Here is a 14,701-nt window from a genome sequence, read left to right on the forward strand (position 1 = left end):
TGGGTCAAATGGTAACTCCATATTTTACTTTTTGAGGAACTGCTAAACTGTTTTCCAAAGCCACTATACCATTTTACAATCTCTCGAGCAATGTATGAAGGGTCCAATTTCTCTCCATTCTTGCGAACACTTGTTATTGTCTTTGTGATTATAACAGTACTAGTGTATCTAAAGTCGTATCTCACTGTGTTGTTTTTTTTTTAACTGAAGTGTAGTTGATTAACAGTGATCCAGATATATATACAGTTATACATCTATATATAGATATTCTTTTTCAAATTCTTTTCCCTTATATATTATTACAGAATATTGAGTATAGTTCCCTGTGCTATATACAGTAGGTCCTTGTTGGTTATCTATTTTATATACAGTAGTGTGGATGTGTTAATCCCAAACTCCTAATTTATTCCTCCTACCCCTCCTTTCCCCTTTGGTAACCATAAGTTTGTTTTCTATGTCTGTGGGTCTATTTCTGTTGTTTAAATAAGTTCATTTGTATCTTATTTTTTTTTCACATTCCACATATAAGCAATATTATATGTTTGTCTTTCTCTGTCTGGCTTACTTCACTTGGTATGATAATCTCTAGATCTATCCATGTTGCTGCAGATGGCATTATGTCATTCTTTTTACAGCTGAGTAATGTTCCACTGTATAAATATACCACATCTTCTTTTTCCATTCATCTGTCGATGGACATTTAGGTTGTTTCTGTGTCTTGACTATTGTAAATAGTGCTGCCATGAACATTGGGGTGCATGTATCTTTTCAAATTATAGTTTTCTCCGGATATATGCCCAGCAGTGGGATTGCTGGGTCGTATGGTAGTTCTATTTTTAGTTTTTTAAATAACTTCCACACTGTTCTCCATAGTGGCTGTACCATTTTACATTCCTACCAAAAGTGTAGGAGGGTTCCTTTTTCTCCACAACCTCTCTAGCATTTATTATTTGTAGACTTTTTGAAGATGGCCAGTCTGACCAGAGTGAGGTGATACCTCCTTGTAGTTCTGATTTGCATTTCTCTCATAATTAGCAGTGTTGAGCATTTTTTCATGTGCCTGTTGGCCATCTGTATGTCTTCTTTGGAGAAATGTCTGTTTAGGTCTTCTGCCCATTTTTTGATTGGGTTGTTTGTTTTTTTTGATATTGAGCTATATGAACTGTTTGTGTGTTTTGGAAAATAATCCCTTGTCAGTAGCATTGTTTGCAAATATTTCCTCTGATTCTGTAGGTTGTCTTTTCTATTTTGTTTATGGTTTTTCCTCACTGAGGTTTTGATTTGCATTTTCCTAATGACTAAAGACATTGAGCATCTTTTCATATGTTTATTAGCCATTTGTATATCTTCTTTGGAGAAATGTCTATTCCAATCCTTTGCCCATTTTTAACTAGGTTATTTATCATTTTATTGTTGAGTTCTAAGAGTTCTTTGTATGTTCTGAATATAAGTCCTTTATCAGATATATTATGTGCAAATAATAATTTCTTCCATTCTGTGTGTGGGTTTTTTCACCTCCTTGATGGCATCCTTTGAAGCAGAAAAGTTTCAAATTTTGATGCAGTTCGTTTTACCTATTTTGTCTTTTTTTTTTACTTGTGCTTTTGGTGTCATATGTGCAAAAGGTTGTTTTTACAACTTGAAAGCAATTGTCTATGAAAAAAATTAATAGTCGATCTAAGAAAGAAATGGAAAATTTTATTTGAGCCAACCTGAGACTATAACCTGGGTGACAGTCTTTCAGGAAGCTCTGAGGACTGTTCTGAGGTCAAAGCACAGTTATGTAAGTTTTTGACATGAAGGGTTATATGTCAAATGATGTATTATTGACAGTTTACACAATCCAGATCTACACATACAAAGTGAGTTGTGGGTCATGGGTCATCGTGGCCCCTTACAAGATTAAGAAGGAAGGTATGATAATCTCTAGATCTATCCATGTTGCTGCAGATGGCATTATGTCATTCTTTTTACAGCTGAGTAATGTTCCACTGTATAAATATACCACATCTTCTTTTTCCATTCATCTGTCGATGGACATTTAGGTTGTTTCTGTGTCTTGACTATTGTAAATAGTGCTGCCATGAACATTGGGGTGCATGTATCTTTTCAAATTATAGTTTTCTCCGGATATATGCCCAGCAGTGGGATTGCTGGGTCGTATGGTAGTTCTATTTTTAGTTTTTTAAATAACTTCCACACTGTTCTCCATAGTGGCTGTACCATTTTACATTCCTACCAAAAGTGTAGGAGGGTTCCTTTTTCTCCACAACCTCTCTAGCATTTATTATTTGTAGACTTTTTGAAGATGGCCAGTCTGACCAGAGTGAGGTGATACCTCCTTGTAGTTCTGATTTGCATTTCTCTCATAATTAGCAGTGTTGAGCATTTTTTCATGTGCCTGTTGGCCATCTGTATGTCTTCTTTGGAGAAATGTCTGTTTAGGTCTTCTGCCCATTTTTTGATTGGGTTGTTTGTTTTTTTTGATATTGAGCTATATGAACTGTTTGTGTGTTTTGGAAAATAATCCCTTGTCAGTAGCATTGTTTGCAAATATTTCCTCTGATTCTGTAGGTTGTCTTTTCTATTTTGTTTATGGTTTTTCCTCACTGAGGTTTTGATTTGCATTTTCCTAATGACTAAAGACATTGAGCATCTTTTCATATGTTTATTAGCCATTTGTATATCTTCTTTGGAGAAATGTCTATTCCAATCCTTTGCCCATTTTTAACTAGGTTATTTATCATTTTATTGTTGAGTTCTAAGAGTTCTTTGTATGTTCTGAATATAAGTCCTTTATCAGATATATTATGTGCAAATAATAATTTCTTCCATTCTGTGTGTGGGTTTTTTCACCTCCTTGATGGCATCCTTTGAAGCAGAAAAGTTTCAAATTTTGATGCAGTTCGTTTTACCTATTTTGTCTTTTTTTTTTACTTGTGCTTTTGGTGTCATATGTGCAAAAGGTTGTTTTTACAACTTGAAAGCAATTGTCTATGAAAAAAATTAATAGTCGATCTAAGAAAGAAATGGAAAATTTTATTTGAGCCAACCTGAGACTATAACCTGGGTGACAGTCTTTCAGGAAGCTCTGAGGACTGTTCTGAGGTCAAAGCACAGTTATGTAAGTTTTTGACATGAAGGGTTATATGTCAAATGATGTATTATTGACAGTTTACACAATCCAGATCTACACATACAAAGTGAGTTGTGGGTCATGGGTCATCGTGGCCCCTTACAAGATTAAGAAGGAAGGTTATCTCCTAAGGAGGTCTGGTTAATGCAGATACACAATACACACGAAAGGGGAGGAAGGAGGCCCAAATAGGCAGAGAAGAATTTTATGTTTAAATTTTCTTGTCTTGCCATAAAGTATGAATTTTATTCCATCACAACAAAAGCTTCTTCAGACTGAGTTCGTGGTTTCTTTGGCAGTGCAGATCCTGTAGTAATTTAAGTCTCTGACCCCTTTGCTTCTAGTCAGTTGCATATGCCGGTATCCAGAATTCCTTTCTTGACATATTTCTCAAGCTCAGTTTGTTGGGTTTGGGGGGTTTTTTTCTTCTTTGCCTTGGGCTGCTATAACAAAATACTGTAGACTGATTGGCTTAAACAACAGACATTTATTTCTCATAGTTCCAGAGGCTGGGGAGTCCAAGGTCAAGGTGCTAGCAGATTCAGTTCCTAGTGAGGACCCACTTCCTTGCTCTTAAACAGCTGCATTCTTGCTGTGTGCTCACATGGCCTCCCCTCCGTGTGCGAGCCGGAAGAGAGAGCTCTTGTCTCTCATCCTCTTCTTTCAGGATGTGAATACCATTATGAGGGCTGTACACTCATAACCCCATCTAAACCTGGTTATCTTGCTAAGCTCCCCAACTCATAATATCACCACTTTGGGTGTTAGGGCTTCAAAATAAGAATTTTCGGGGGACACAAACATTCAGTCCATAACGCTCTCCATTCCATTTTTTAAAACTGTGGTTAAAAAAAAAAAAAAGCACGTAAAATTTACCATCCTAATTATTTCTAAGTATACAGTTCAGTAGTGTTAAGTACATTCACATTGTTATGTAACCAATCTTCAGAACTCTTCATCTTGCAAAACTGAAACTCTACACCCATTAAACAATAACTCCCCATTTTCCCCTCTCCCCAGTCCCTGGTAACCACCATTTTACTTTGTTTCTATGAATGTGACTACTCTAGAAACCCCATATAAATGGTATCATATAGTATTTGTCTTTTGTGACTGACTTAATTCACGTACATAATGTTCTCAAAGTTCATCCATGTTGTATTCTGTGGCAGGATTTCCTTTCTTTCAGGCTGAATAACATTTCATTGTGTGAGTGTGTGTATTGTTTATCCGTTTATTCATCCATGGACACTTGTATTGCTTCCTCCTCTTGGCTGTTGTGGATAGCTGCTGTGAACATGGGTGGGCCTTCGTTCCATTTTTCTTTAACTTAATGGTGGCTACCCTAAGGCCATCTAAGCTGAAGGCTTCACTCTTAATCTGGGTCGCTTTATACTACTGAGAAAATTGACTGGGCCTTTGTTGGTCAAAGCCTGTTTCAGTCTTTCCCCTTACTTTCTGGGGTCTAGAGGCAACTGTCTTTTCCAGCCCTTCAAAGCCTCAAATTCCTGAGCTGTCTATTCTCTTTCGTTACTCCTTGAAAAGTGGTCACTTCTCTCCTGTGCTCATCTCTTCCTGCACTGTTTTGCCAGAGGGAGTTTTTCTTGCTTGAGTCACAGTCTGATGTGGGTGGAGGGTGAGGCGCTATGCTCCATAGTCCCTCAGGTGGCTGTCTGACTCCAGGGCCTTATCCTCATCTGCACCAGCAAAGAGAGAGAGAAGTGGGGAGGGTTGCACAGGAAGGCTTTTAGGAGCCTGACCTGGAAGTAGCATATGTTCTCCTACCCCCATTCCATGGGCAAGACTTGTTATTACAGCTCTCCTTAACTGGAAAGGAGGATGGGAAATTTAATCTTGCTCTGTCCCCAGGGAGAAAGGAAAACAAGGTTTGGTGAACAGAGCAGCCACTGCCACAGGCTGGAGCTAAATTTGGAAGTGCCAGCCTATAGGTAGTGATTAAACCCATGAGCAAAGATGGGGATCACCGGTAAAGATGTAAGGAGAGTAATGGGGGACCATCACAAAAATAAGGGCACTATCCGGAGGGCCTGTCATGGTAAAAATAATTTATGTAACTTAACTTTACGATGTTTAGAAAAAGTACTCCCATGTATATAGGAAGTTTTAAATATGTGTATTAAAAATGGAAAAGTAGCTTTTTCAGAAACTGGAATGTTTTCACTCCTTGAAGTTAATGCAGAAAACAAAATATATTAGCGTGATTATTTTATGACTGATGAAGCCTGTGAGTATAAAATGACTCTGAATTTTAGAAATACTGTACTAAGTAAAGTAAAGATTAATTTTTGTTTATCACTTATTCAGTACATGTTTATTGAGCATCTAATATGTGACAGACAGTGTGAGCATTATAACAGTAAGTCAGAGGCCCTCAAGGGGGATCAAATTAAGTAGGAAAAAAATAAGGCAAGGAAATGAATACCTAAAACATGAGACAGAATCTTCAAGACCACAGGAAGTGTTTAAAATGTGACACCACCAGGGTGGCAGTCTGGAGATGAAAGAGCATTGGTTTTGGAGTTAAGCAGATCTGGGTTTGAATCACAGCTCTGTGGCTCTCCACGTAACCTTGGGGAACTTATTAGCATCTTGGGACTTCTAGTTTCCTTATTTCCAAGTTGGTGATAATAATATCTACCTTTCAGGTTGTTGCGAAGATTAGGGGTAATATGTATACATAAAGCCTAACACAGTGCTTGGTATTACAAATATGGTAGTTATCTTCTTATTACTGAGGAAGGTAGAGCTTGTATTGGATTGGGAAAATGACCCTTACCTTCCACTAATTCATGAGTTCCTCCTTCAGTAGTATTTAGCGAAGCATTACTGTACACACAGTACTTAGGGTTAGACTGTGTGAGTATCTTTGTTCTCTAAAGCCCCATTCAGTTTGTAATGCAGTCATGTTTGTACACAGGTCTGCAGCCACCAGGTTTATATGCTGTCTTCCCCTCTTTCAAGTGATCGAGACCACTCTGTCCCTTCTGACGCCGTCCCCATCCTCCTCTTTGCTACTGGCAACTGCCTGACTTACTATCCCACACAGTCTCCTCTTCTCCTGCCCACCGCTCTACCTTCATTGCTTGAATTTCCACAAGCTGCCCCTCAGGAAACCTGTTTTCTTCACGTATAAATCTTCCTTAGCCCCCTTCCCTAAGCTTCTCCTTTCATTTTTTTCCAGTTACCTCAGGAATAACTCACCACCTTTTTTCTGTCTTGGCTTGCTCATTTTCCTTCTCACGTCATGGATATCGTTAAGATTCTATGTCTTACACGTATCCAGGCATCTCCACAGAAGTCTCTCTTTGCGGACACTAACTCTGACGCTGCCGCCAGCTTCCGTTGCACACGTCCTGTCTGGCAGGCGCTGTGTTGAGCCTCCTTATCCTCCAGCAGTTCTATTGTAAACTAACTGAAGGCCGGGACCAGCTATATACCCTTCTCAATTCTCAGTACAGTCCTTTGCACACAGGAAATGGCTTGTAAATAGCTCTTGATCAGAGAGAGGAAGAACAATCAATTTTACCTCTCAGAAAATAATTTTTGAGAAATCAATTCATATGCAGTTGTATTTTGTTTCATTGCCAATATTGCGGCAATATTCCTTTTTTATGATAAATGCAAACAGCCTCGATTCAGTATTGGATTAAATGGGCTTTTTGTGCGATTAGTTAGGGACCATTTATTACATTGGTAATATTATGGCAAACTTGAATCTGAGTTCTAAACAGCTGCCTTTACAAAGTCATTTTGGTACATAAATGTTAAGATGTGGACTCTCTGTTCAAAAATTTTCCCTATCAATAATTTTTTTAAAAAGAGGATTTAGTTTTCAGTGAAAGTGCCTTGTTTGTCTTTCTCTTCTGTGTCTTCTTGTGCCATTTACCACAAATAAAAATTCTCAAACTTTTTCAGTCTTCTGGCATGAGGTAATTGCTAGAGCCAACTGGAAATAGATCAGGGATTAACAGACATAGCACATGTTTGCTGATGTCCCAGCGTTGTGACTGCTGAGAGGCAGACATGCCGCTGTAACTGAAAACAGTCATCACTAGAGAGCATACAACTTTACAGAGAAAGAATGCTATACTTCTTATTGTCAGTGAATGTGCCATATTGTTTTGAGGGCCTGCCCATCATAAACAAGTTTAAAAACAACATCTAAGTTATGTCACCTCAACTTTACATACAACTTTACAGAGAAAGAATCCTATACTTCTTATTGTCAGTGAATGTGCCATATTGTTTTGAGGGCTTGCCCATCATAAACAAGTTTAAATACAACATCTAAGTTATGTCACCTCTGTATCTATCCTGTCACTGCTCTGTTGAAGACTTGAGTGGCTCTTCCTGGGCCACTGCCCTTGTCTCTCCCATGTGTCCCACCCGTGGTCCTTCCACATCTGACCAGCCCTCCTCGGCAGCCTTCCCTTCATTGTTGCTCCTCAAAAACACTATGCTGATCAACCTTTCTTTTTCCTGATTTCTTCTTCTTTTATCCCTCCCTCTCTCCCTCCCTTTCCCTTCAGCCTGTTTCTTTCACTTTTAGAAAACCGGAACAAAGTAAGTGAACGCACAGAACAAGTCCAGATGTCATGAAAGGCCCAGTTCAAAAAGTACTTCGTAATGTTTTTCTGAGTGTCTCTTCCATCCACATAGATGGATACACATCATCTTTATTTCCCCTGGGAAATTTATGTGTCTAGAACTTACCATATTCTGCCTTGTCTTACCATTATAGCTAGTGGACTGCAAGCTCCTTGTGTGGTCTAACTTTGTACACCTCTGAACATCCCTTAGCACAGGGCTCTGCTCATAGTCAGGGTATAAGAAGTGTTTATTAAATACTTACTTCTCTTCAAGATAGGCTAGTGTAAATGTCCTTCATTTGAACTTGGTGTTTGTATCATTCACATTCTGTTTCACATGAGTGTAGATTTTCAAGGTGCAAGAGCAGTCCCTTTCTATTAACAAGTTTAATGTTGCTTTTCATTTGAATCTCAACAGTCAGTGAATTGTACCTTCTCTTTTGGTAGCCTCGTGTGCAAGCTGAACACAAGGACCACCATCCTCGCAGCAACCAACCCCAAAGGCCAGTATGACCCCCATGAGTCTGTGTCAGTGAACATTGCCCTTGGCAGCCCACTCTTAAGTCGATTCGACCTGATCCTGGTTTTGCTTGATACCAAGAATGAAGACTGGGATCGTATAATTTCTGCCTTTATCTTAGAAAACAAAGGTACGTGGAGATGAACAAATCATTCAAATTGACAAAGAGTAGATGTAACAAATGAAATTTTCCTTGAAGAAAATTAAATAAATACCCAAAGTACCGTACCTAATGGGCAGTAGAGAGAGGCTTAGATAGAAAGCAGTGAGACGAGTCAGTTAGTGAGCCCAGAATAACAAACGGAAGGAAAAGGGTCTTTCTCTGCTTGCCATTGATGAGATTAAAGTTGGTAAACGTGTCCTTTGTGGTGAAAGGAGGCAACCTTATGATATATAATTACCATGTGGTTCACCTCTTGCACACACAAAAAATGGACTGAGTTTATGAAACAGAATTCTAAATGTGGGACTTCTGTCAAAAACTTAGATTTACCAAGTACTATTTATTTCTGTATATGGCAGAACAGAATTATTCTGAATAATTTAAACCTCTGTAGGAAGCTTACCTTTATTAAGCTTAGAGCCTAAGACTGTTTATTATAGAACTATATGCAGAGACACATCTAGATTTCAATGGCCACAAAACTTGAAGGTTATCTTTTTAAAAATGAGTACAAGAACTTTAGCAAAACCCTTAATATGAGATGTTTGCCTGTTCTTAGAAATTACTGACCCAATACCTGATATATACAGGTTATCCAAGCAAGTCAGAGAAGCTCTGGAGCATGGAAAAGATGAAAACCTATTTCTGCCTCATTAGGAATCTGCAGCCCACACTGTCTGATGAGGGTAATCAAGTTCTCCTCCGGTACTACCAGATGCAGAGGCAGAGCGATTCCCGGAACGCTGCCCGGACAACCATCCGCCTGCTGGAAAGCTTGATACGATTGGCAGAAGGTTTATTTCCTTCAGCAGATAATACTTTTCTGGGTGTCCGATGTGAGCAAGGCATGGGGCTTGGCACCGTGCATTCAGAGATGAGTGAGGGTGATCTCTGAGGGGCTTGCTCATAGTCGCTTAAAACGTAAAAACTCGGAGCAATGAAACCACTCTTCTGGGGACGGATTATAGATGTTGAGTGGAACGAAGCGTCGTTCAGAAAGAGGAATCCTTGTGACATCTCAGAACCTCCCATAACTTAAGACATCATTCATTTAGAAAGTCTTATTGACGGATGTTTTGTTTCTCGATGGCTTCTATTAGCATTTGGGGTGGAATACTCCCTTACTGGGAAATGTTTCCTATATAGCATCCTGGGTTATTTCTCACCAGTTGCCACTCACAGCCCACCACTAACACAATAATGCTGAATTAACAGTGCCATGCTCTATCCCATCCCTAAGGAATGAGACTTACATGGATACTTGCAGCTAATAGGCGTCTCCAGACTTTTTTTTTTTCTAATACTGGCTTTTACATTTAGCCCTTATTAAACAATCCTAAATTTTTTTCACATGAGCTGACTGTATCATATGATGATATAATATATGCTTACCAAAAAGTTCTATAAAACAAAAGTGCCTCACTTTTTCAAGGATTTATAACTAATATTAAGGCAAGAAATACCCAAGATTCAGGCTTGCAAATTTGGCAGTTTTGAAAAGCTCACAGATAAAGAGATGTACCAGAGATGAGAAATGAATATTAATTTTAATTTTGTATGATTTATAATAGATTAGAAAGTAAGGATTAAAAGTCACTGAATATTAAATATATGCCGCATAGCACCTTTCCTTGCTGGAGCCCAGAGTACCTTTTCATGTAAATACACAGAATTGCCATGGGCTATGCAGAAGGATTAGGCCTGTTATTAGAGAAACAACCTTAAAGCTAGTTCAAGTTAGACTTATGTGCTGGTTCTAGTAAAATTTATTTGTTATTAGTAGCTCCCCTATAAAATACAGTTTTGGAATGGGGGGATCAAGGAGAGTATTACATTTATCACCTCAAAAATTCATAAAAATAATTCTTCATAATTTCAAATGCACCTTATTAGCTCATGCTCGCCTGATGTTCCGTGACACAGCGACTCTGGAAGATGCTATTACAGTGGTGTCGGTAATGGAGTCCTCCATGCAGGTAAGGATATTTTGTACCTAATGTTTGAACCCTAATTATAAGCATTGTTTAAAAAAGACAATTTATAGCCTATCAGGAGTTATAAAAATGATCATATTCTAGACCTAGTAATTCCTGGAAATATATCCAAAGGAAACTATTTAAAAGAAGGGGAAAAAATTGTCATAGAAACAGTCTCTGCATCAGTAGCATTGCTTTACCCACTGGTATAAAGCAATGGGTCTCAATCCTTTTTCTCCTCAACACGGCTGGGAGATGCTTATGGTCCCACTAGAGACAGTGTGGCTTCCCAGAGCAATGCATGCCACCAAGAATTGAGGGAGAGGACCACTGAAATTTGAAAAAGCCTCCCAGGTCATTCTGATACCGTGATGGGGGTGTAGAGGGCTGGTCTTAGCCATCTGGGATCAGGGGTCCCTAGTGTGTACTTCCTGTATGCAGGCTAGCCTGGTGACTCTCCCTGGTATTTTCCATTTTCTCACCCTTTCAGGGAGGTGCACTGCTAGGAGGTGTGAATGCACTCCACACATCCTTTCCTGATAACCCTCTGGAGCAGTACCAGAAGCAGTGTGAACTTATTCTGGAAAAGCTGGAGCTGCACAGCCTCTTACGTGAAGAGCTAAGAAGACTTGAAAGGTGAGAAAAGAAAACCAAGAAAAGCATATAATGGAAAAGGCTTGTTTGGCATTTAGTGAAATGGAAGAAGTATAAAGTAAGTGGAAAATCTGTCTGTACTCTCAGTAGGGGATTTCAGTTATCTAGTACTGTATAATCTACTACCTCAAAGCTCAGTAGCTTAAAAACAAAACAAAACAAACAAAAAAACCAGCACAACTTTTTAGTGCTCACTTTTCTGGGAGTCAGAAATTCAGGAGCGCTCAGTGGGGATGGCTTATCTCCATTCCACATAGTGCCAGCTGGGATCACTCATGCACCTGCATTTATTTAGCTGGGAGCTCAATTGGAATTGGAACATCCAAGATAGCTTCCATCACGTGTGGTGCCTTCGCAGGGGTGGCTTAAATGGCCGGGGGGCTAGCTGGGCTCTCCCTACTGTAAGGTAGTAAGAATTCTGAGATGGTAGCTTAGGACTCAAGTAGCTTAGCAAAAGTGGAAGCTGCAGGCCTCTTATGGGCTGGGCCAGAGCTGACTCAGCATCACTTCTACCACATTTTGTAGTTCAGAGCGAGTCACAAGGTCAACCCACATGCAAGGTAAAGGGAAATGGACACCACCTCTTGATGGGAGAAGTGGCATAGACATATAGGAATGAGGGCATTGATGGCTGCCTCTTTGGAGACCACCTTCCACAGCTGCATTTCCTTGGCTTACTGGTTTGGTGAGCTTCATGGAGAACACTGACTGGTCCTTTACTATATGTAATAAACTGGGTCCTGATTATATGAGAAGCACCAAGGTGTGCCACCTACAGTTTATGACACACACCCAATATGACACACAGTTTCCATCAAGAAACCTTGGTGAATGGGCTGTATCCTGTTTACTGCCACCACTTTTTCTTCGGCTCAGTATAAGAAGTAGAGCAGTGCTATTCAGAGAGGTGGCTGGGACTGCTGTTGAGCAAGAGGAAGTTGGCCTCTAAGGGAGTGATCTATCCCATCCTGGGCCAGACCCAGACACAAAATATTTTGGAACTTGGCTGTATCGTTTTTCATCACCAGGAGAGGACATGTGCAATGGCCTTTACATAAAGAATCTTAGTGCTTGTTAATATTTTAATTCTTTTCTTACTGTTTGTAAAGCTTTCTTCAAAGCATAATAAATATTTGATCATTAGTTATTATATATCTCTGGTAGAAGAAAATCGCAGGTAGAGACCCAGACTGCTTTCAGGCCAGCCTGTGCTGGAACACTGGGAAGGTTACGGAAGTAGAGGTAGAAGTACTGACTCTCACCCAGGAAAGGCCTTCCTGGTCCATTAGCAGCAGCACTGACTTTCCCTTCAGCATCATGAGTTCCTTCCCTACATGCCCAAATCCATGACTTTTATTAAAAATTTACAATTTAACAGTCAGACTAAAAAAACTCCCCAGTGAGAATGAGGTATTTTATGTTAAAGAAGGAACTGGTTTTTTTTTATAAATTTATTTATTTATTTTTTGGCTGCATTGGGTCTTTGTTGCTGCGTGCAGGCTTTTCTCTGGTTGCGGCGAGCAGGGGCTGCTCTTCGTTGTGGTGCCCAGGCTTCTCATCACGGTGGCTTCTCTTGTTGCGGAGCATGGGCTCTAGGCGCATGGGCTTCAGTAGTTGTGGCACGCGGGCTCAGTAGTTGTGGCTCTCAGGCTCTAGAGCACAGGCTCAGTAGTTGTGGCACACGGGCTTAGTTGCTCCACGGCATGTGAGATGTTCCCGGACCAGAGCTCGAACCCGTGGCCCCTGCATTGGCAGGCGGATTCTTAACCTCTGTGCCACCAGGGAAGTCCCGACAGTTATTTTAAATATTCTGTTTTAGTATCAGGACTCAGCACAGTGCCTCACATGGAATATTGAATAAATGACTGATTTTATGGCCTTATTCACACTGGGATTTTGCCACCAGGGAAGACCATGAAGGAACTGTTTTTCATCCTACAGGGGAACAACTCAGGAATGACAACAGCAATGTTTCAAAACTCCCCTTTCTAGTGACTTGTTAAAATGTGGACATGTGGGAAGGAATGTGTCACACACATTACCTAAAGAATTTTTGCCTGAACTTTCACGTTTGCATGCTCCCTAAATACATGAGCTTCTAAAAAGCCTGACTTTGAGTCTGTGCCTGTGAAGCAGGAGTGAGGAATGGCAAGTGTGTCCATCGGGCCTCTTTCTCATTTGTGTGAGTGGGTTAATGACTGACCTGAATCTGGTTACCGGTGTTGATCTCAAAGCTGGGGCCTGGTGAATGGAGGGCATGTGGGAGCAGAGCAGCTGCACAGTGAGAATTGGGGGAGCACACTGGGATTATTGACTGTTTAAGTAAAACCTTGAGAATTCTTTTCCTGGCGTTTCTCTCCTATTTGCTCACTCTCTTCATCCAGCAGTGTTCTTGTTCTGTTTATAAAACCTCAGCACAGCCTTGTGGGGAAGTGTGGGGACTGGTTTTGTCCCACTAATACCCGGGTGCCAGCCTGCAGTAAACTTGCACTTTGTCTAAAATCAGACTTTTTTTTTTTTGGTCTCCTGGCTTTTTCACAATCCAGAGCATGATGTTAAGATCAAAGCTCTTCCTCTGGTTCTTTTATAGTTTGATGTAGCTGATCCTTTTCAGGCCTGTCCTGGGTTTGGCTTTGCTTTTGGAAAGGATGCTCATTTTGAGTGACCAGAAACTGGTCATTTTGACTACCCTAAACTGACATGTTGGATTCAGGAAAGAAGGAATGTGAGGCTAGGAACCAGTGTTGTGTGATAGAAAAATAGGAATTGGACTTACCAAATTCAAAATGACCCTCCTGGAGGGAAAGAAGGAAAACAAAAAAAGAGTAGGTTATGGTCTAAAAAATAGACCTTAGGGCTTCCCTGGTGGTGCAGAGGTTGAGAGTCCGCCTGTTGATGCAGGGGACACGGGTTCGTGCCCCGGTCCGGGAAGATCCCACATGCCACGGAGCGGCTGGGCCCGTGAGCCATGGCCGCTGAGCCTGTGCGTCTGGAGCCTGTGTTCCGCAACAGGAGAGGCCACAACAGTGAGAGGCCCTTGTACCACAAAAAAAAAAAAAAAAAAACAAGACCTTAAAGTGGCCTTTAAAATGTTTTTTTTTTCTTCTGGTATGTCTCTGTAATGCAAGGGCATGTTCCGGAGCTGATCCTCACAGCAGCAAAGCCAGGTGCCCCGCAAAGGAACTGAATTACCTCCAAGACATACTCTAAAGCTAAGCTTAGCAAGAGGGAAAACCGCCAGTAGCACGTGGGTTTATCCCCTTGGGAAAGAGTTTTCTACTTCTTAAGGAGAGCACATGTTAATAATAAAGCTGTTTGTATTTTTATCACTTTTCTTTGGGAAAATGCTTTACTAGTGACAGCCAGTCTCAAATGGCGGCTGTTCTACCCATCTCAAAACGACCGAGGAATCCCACTACGGGGCATATACCCTGAGAAAACCATAATTCAAAGAGTCATGTACCACAATGTTCATTGCAGCTCTATTTACAATACCAGGACATGGAAGCAACCTAAGTGTCCAACGACGGATGAATGGATAAAGAAGATGTGGCACATATATACAATGGAATATTACTCAGCCATAAAGCGAAACGAAATTGAGTTATTTGTAGTGAGGTGGATGGACCTAGAGTCTGTCAT

General features: G+C 40.4%; 1 protein-coding gene across 6 annotated transcripts in view; it reads left to right on the plus strand.

The window, feature by feature from the left end:
• MCM9 (minichromosome maintenance 9 homologous recombination repair factor) overlaps positions 1-14,701 on the plus strand; it is a 131,347-nt gene that overhangs the window by 60,762 nt on the left and 55,884 nt on the right. For 4 of the 6 annotated variants that reach the window (XR_008618358.1, XR_008618359.1, XM_007113294.4 and 1 more), the window contains exons 9-12: positions 8,194-8,396; positions 9,020-9,223; positions 10,323-10,405; positions 10,896-11,041. Coding sequence is in view for 4 of the 6 variants with exons in the window: in XM_007113294.4 (XP_007113356.1) it covers positions 8,194-8,396; positions 9,020-9,223; positions 10,323-10,405; positions 10,896-11,041 (636 nt within the window). In the remaining 2 variants the exon portion in view is untranslated. The remainder of the gene's footprint in view (positions 1-8,193; positions 8,397-9,019; positions 9,224-10,322; positions 10,406-10,895; positions 11,042-14,701) is intronic. The other 2 variants (XM_055087529.1, XM_055087530.1) reach the window with 2 other exon arrangements.

This window comes from Physeter macrocephalus, chromosome 10 (assembly GCF_002837175.3).
Source record: "Physeter macrocephalus isolate SW-GA chromosome 10, ASM283717v5, whole genome shotgun sequence".
In the NCBI taxonomy this organism is placed as follows: domain Eukaryota; kingdom Metazoa; phylum Chordata; class Mammalia; order Artiodactyla; family Physeteridae; genus Physeter; species Physeter macrocephalus.